Source organism: Oncorhynchus mykiss, chromosome 16 (assembly GCF_013265735.2).
Source record: "Oncorhynchus mykiss isolate Arlee chromosome 16, USDA_OmykA_1.1, whole genome shotgun sequence".
Taxonomy (NCBI): Eukaryota; Metazoa; Chordata; class Actinopteri; order Salmoniformes; family Salmonidae; genus Oncorhynchus; species Oncorhynchus mykiss.
In genome coordinates this window covers 59,862,466-59,867,536 of record NC_048580.1, presented here as the reverse complement: position 1 = coordinate 59,867,536, position 5,071 = coordinate 59,862,466, and the positions used below count along the sequence as shown (strand labels likewise).

The 5,071-nt window shown below is 40.6% G+C and overlaps 1 protein-coding gene across 9 annotated transcripts; it reads left to right on the top strand.

Annotated features, from left to right (window-relative positions):
• Positions 1 to 5,071, top strand: LOC110492442 (cytosolic sulfotransferase 3). 9 transcript variants are annotated; one of them, XM_036947444.1, is made up of 9 exons: positions 4 to 257; positions 1,552 to 1,612; positions 2,605 to 2,767; positions 2,904 to 3,032; positions 3,399 to 3,529; positions 3,899 to 4,025; positions 4,178 to 4,275; positions 4,440 to 4,614; positions 4,712 to 5,071. In XM_036947444.1, exons 3-9 carry the CDS (start codon positions 2,629 to 2,631, stop codon positions 4,822 to 4,824), a joined length of 912 nt encoding a protein of 303 aa, XP_036803339.1. In that variant the 5' UTR covers positions 4 to 257; positions 1,552 to 1,612; positions 2,605 to 2,628; the 3' UTR covers positions 4,825 to 5,071. The 9 variants fall into 9 exon arrangements, with proteins under 9 accessions (XP_036803340.1, XP_036803335.1, XP_036803334.1 ...); XM_036947441.1 differs by having other exon boundaries at positions 5 to 257; positions 2,629 to 2,767; XM_036947446.1 differs by having other exon boundaries at positions 10 to 257; positions 2,629 to 2,767; positions 3,429 to 3,529.

Genomic DNA, 5,071 nt, shown 5'->3' with positions numbered 1-5,071 from the left:
TTGTGATTGTAGTAACCAGAGAGAGAGAGATAGAGGGAGAGTTCTGAACTTATGTAACAAGAAGAGGAGGTAGGATAGGAATGTGAAGCTGGGTTGGAAAATCTAAACCAAAGCAGGAGAGAAAAAACATTTCTTTAGTGAGGGAAGAGAAAGGAACAGGGGAAGGAGAAAGAGAAGGAACGCTTGGACAGAGACAAGAAGAGACTGAGAAGACTGGCCAAACAGGACACTACTGAATTCCATTCAACATGGAAAATGTGAGTCTCTAGCTTTTTTTTTTGTCAAATGTTCTGTGCCAGTAGCTGATATATCTTATGATTTTATTTACATCTTTCAACATTTTGAGTGTAATGTGACTGACATTTTTTATTTTCTCTGCTCACAAATTGGTTTGTCTTACTGCAGATTGATTTCTATTGTTTATTTGTGCATGATGGTTCTGTAATTTAACATGAATAAATGTGCTTGTGGTGATCATTAAGTTCATTAAGGTTCAAAAGGAAGTTGTTATAAAGCAGAAAGTTGTTTGTTATTCAAAGTTTTTACTGACACCAATGCAAATATTATGAAATGTATTCAAATGTGCATTTTACTATTCGATAGAATCGAAGAGATTGTTGCCTGACCTATTCCAACTATTCAATGAGACTGACAAAAGTTTTACATGCCTAAATCTGAATGAAGGGAATTAAGTTAAGCGCCTGTAAATGGAACCTAATTCCCTTTTTATCGACTTTTCGCTCTACGTGCATTCTGACCTTGAATTTAAGCACGAGAGTTGTGTTTCCGAGGACGTACGGCTCTCGACCTTCGCCTCTCAGGAGTCCGTACCCGTACGGGAGTTGCAGCGATGAGACAAGACTGTAACTCCCGCTATTTTGTTTGCGGTGGAGATCAAAGAAATTAAGGTGTGGCTGAGGTTTGTCTACACACAACCCGTATTCTGACCTTGACTTAATTCCCTCATAATTCCACCACCTTTACGCGATGAAACGATTAATAAGTAGAACAACATCTGCTTTCCCTTTTTCCCGATAGAAATAACACCATTCCCCATGCACTGTCATTTACAAATTTGTATGAGCTACTGATAAGAGCTAGGTAAATGGGTAAGCCGTTTGGGAAAGGAGATTATAAATAAGAAATGTTTTAAATCTATTTTACCATATGATTGCTGGAGACAAACGTGAAACTAGTTTTATGGCAGCAAACTGAAGCATATCAACACATCCCCTTTTCCACAGTGAAGTTGATGAAATGCTGGCTTTATTAACTTGCAAGGATGACATTTGGAGACTCAACCTATAGGCTTCTGTAGCCATACACAAATGATAGTATATTGCCAACCCTACCGAGTTGATTTTTGATTTCTAAAATGTTTTCATCATATGCCAGGACCTTTCACTGTATTGTGAGCAATTTGTATCATGTTAAATATTAGCCACTAATCGGTAGCCAAAGTCCGTTACACCCCCATAAGCCTACATTTATAGCTGTCACTTTAGTGTTAGTTTCCTTATATTTTGCATCATTCCATTCCATTACATACAGAAGTTTATTCAGCGCGCACAAAGTAACCAGGCCTGCAAAGCCCGTTACGCACCTGCGTAAGGTAAGTCTGAATACCAACTACTGAGAAATGTGTAGGAAAAGTTTGTGTAAGAAATGCCTAATTTCCCAAGTCTAAATAGAACCCATAGCGCTTGTGCTCGTTTTGACGTGTGTGCAGATAAATTCTTTACCCAAAATAGATCTACCTGTAAAGACAATATGCTATGCCAGGAAACCTCCAGGCCTTTTCCCCTTAATGTAATATATCCAGCTTCTTACTTTTGCAGAGACAGGATAAAATTGCCTGTTTTAAACCTATTTTTACTGACCACATGTCAGGAACATTATGTTTGAGAATGTGAGAACTTGGGACTATGAGGTTCTATCTGCAAAAGGATGATTCTGAAATAATTGGCTTTAAAGTTCCAAATAGTGTCAGCGTCAAGTCTGCTCCTGATCCACCTCTCCGGTGCTAGAGGTCACCAGTTCACTCCTGACTATGCACACCTACCACCATCATTACGTGAGCTTTATTATGGGACTCACCTGGACTCCATCACCTCATTTACCTCCCCTATATCTGTCACTTCCTCAGATTCTTTCCTGAGTCAGCATTGATGTTATGTTTCTCCTGGCCAGATGTTTGTTTTATTCATGTCTATTTATTAAAGCCACACCCTGTACCTGTTTCTCGTCTGTCGGTACAGTCAGCTATTTTTATCTAGTACTCTTTTGAACAGAACAACATGAATTGGCGTATTTAGAGCAATATCTTGGTAGAGAACATTGAACAAAACAAAGCTATGGCAACAACTTAATTTTAACAAATGCAGATAGAACCTTATGGTCATAGTCAGCTAGTTGTACTTTACAAAGTCATCATGACTGTATGCAGTCTATCATTTTCTGTACTTTGTCTTTTGACAAGGGAACTGGCAAGGAATTATATGTTGAAAATGGGATCTCTTGTCACCTGGAGAATATGCTTGAATGAAGCAAGAATATTAGTGAATAGTTGATTATTGTAACTCTCCCTGATATCTCTCTGATCAGAGGTGGACTGTGTTGTTGTAACAGATGGAGCTGCCACCTCGACCAAAACTCTTTGACTTCCATGGAGTCTCCATGATCCACCATTTCACTGACAACTGGGAGAACATACGAAACTTCCAGGCCAGGCCAGATGATATCCTCATCGCCACTTACCCCAAAGCAGGTCTGTGTTTTGTGTGTTGCCGACATTTTGTAGGGATAAATGGATGACCAGAGACGCAGCTCTTTGACATGCCTCTCTCTCCCTTATTCTCTCTCCCCATTTCTCCATCTTCTCTCCCCCTCTTTCTCTCTCCCAGGTACCACATGGGTGTCCTACATTCTAGACCTGCTGTATTTTGGTCAGACAGCCCCTGAGCGTCAGACTTCACTGCCTATCTATGAGAGGGTGCCTTTCCTGGAGAGTGACTTCCATATTATCCCTCCAGGTTAGAATACAACCCTGATATAACTCTACACACTGTGAGGCCTGTATCTTGATTATACATCAATAAAGTGTGAAGGGCACTGTGTACTCCAAATAACTAACTGATCAGATGATAATGACTGCACTTACAAGACACATCCGAGTCTGTGTAGATCAAATCTTTGACATACTTGAATACAGAATCTGGAAAACACCATGCACTATACCAAAGTCCTTATCAACAGGCTTTTTACTGTCACAAAGTTGAAGGCTCATTTTCATGGCTTGAAATCGTATACTGTGAGAAGTTGTGCCAATCACATATTCCAGCTACATGACAATAAGCAGTTTTACTGTAAAGTCATTCTTACCTCCCAAAAAATTACAGAACCAGATCCTCACCCCTCTGTACACACAGGAACAGAGCTGGCAGACAAGTTATCCACCTCTCCTCGCCTCATCAAGACTCACCTCCCAGTCCAGTTGGTGCCCAAGTCCTTCTGGGAGCAGAACTGTAGGGTACATTATATGTAACTCTCTGCTTGTTGTCTGTGTAGTCTGTGAATCTGACTCTGCTCATGTCTGCTGGTGTAGCATATGGTTAACATTTATGCATCCTCAAACCTCCTGTGCTGCTTTTTGACCAGTAAGTGGACTTAATTAATGACCCAATGGAGGGCAGCATAGCATTACACAGTACACTAACGATCTCAAACATTTCCAGAACCAGCTTGGGACTCCTTGTGGACTGTGAATACTCTTTAGAGAAACAGTCTTTGTAAAAAGTTTTATTGTCCTAATTTTTCGCTTTTCCATTTCCTTCTGTTTGTTTTAAATATACACTTACATCAATTCATGTTGTAACTGCAATGATTTCTCTCTCTGCAGATAGTGTATGTGGCCCGTAATGCCAAGGACAATGCAGTGTCTTATTTCCACTTTGACCGTATGAACCAGGCCCATCCAGAGCCAGGAGACTGGAACAACTACTTACAGAGATTCATGGATGGAAAGAGTGAGTGAAGGAGAGAATGAACTAGTGAATGAATGAGTAAGTGAACAAATACATTATAATGAGTAAGAGGAAGAGTACTGATGCTGTGATTCTTTTCTGACTATGTATATCTCACTAACATCCTCTCATGTCCACATGGCTTTTTCCCTCAGTGGTGTTTGGTTCCTGGTACGACCATGTAACTGGCTGGTGGGAGAGGAAACAGACTCACTCAAAACTCCACTACGTTTTCTATGAGGATATGGTTGAGGTGAGTAGAACTACCTCCTGTGCCATAAAGGTTCTGACCTCTTTGCAGATTATGTAGCTCATTAACGTACATAAAGGCAGTGTGTATATCAGTGTTATATTGATAATCTCGAGCATTAGCTTTCAGTGAGGCAAGAGTACAGTGTCCAGTGTGTTTTCCTGCAGGATACGAGGAGAGAGCTGGACAGGCTGTGCTCCTTCCTAGGTTTGTCTCCTTCAGCAGAGGAGAAGGAGAGGGTGAGAGGCGGAGTGCAGTTTGATACTATGAAGAAGAACAGCATGGCCAACTATTCCACCATCCCAATCATGGATATCAAGATCTCTCCATTCATGCGAAAAGGTAGACCTCTATTTCTCCCCATACGCCTTTCTCTCTCTGTCAGTCTTTCTCTCTGCCTCAACAAATTTCTCTGCTCACACCCTCTGTCACACACAAGGAAAGGTTGGTGACTGGAAGAACCATTTCACTGTGGCCCAGAGTGAACAGTTTGATGAAGACTTTAAGAAGAAGATGAAGAACACCACTGTACAGTTCCGCACTGTAGTCTAGGGGTTGTGATCAGGTTGACTGGTGCATATGCATCTCAGCTCTGCTGGAGTCATGGTGCTGAAATGTACAATATGCTGACACTATCTCTACTGTATAAATAAGAGCTAATGATGTGTTAGTGTTAAAAGTTGTGGATGTTTTTTATATGCTTTTGTATGTGTGCATGTCACAGAATATTGTGGAATTCAATTTAAGAAAAATAGCAGTGCAAATATCACATCTGTTAATAAAGCTGCCTTCAAATTCA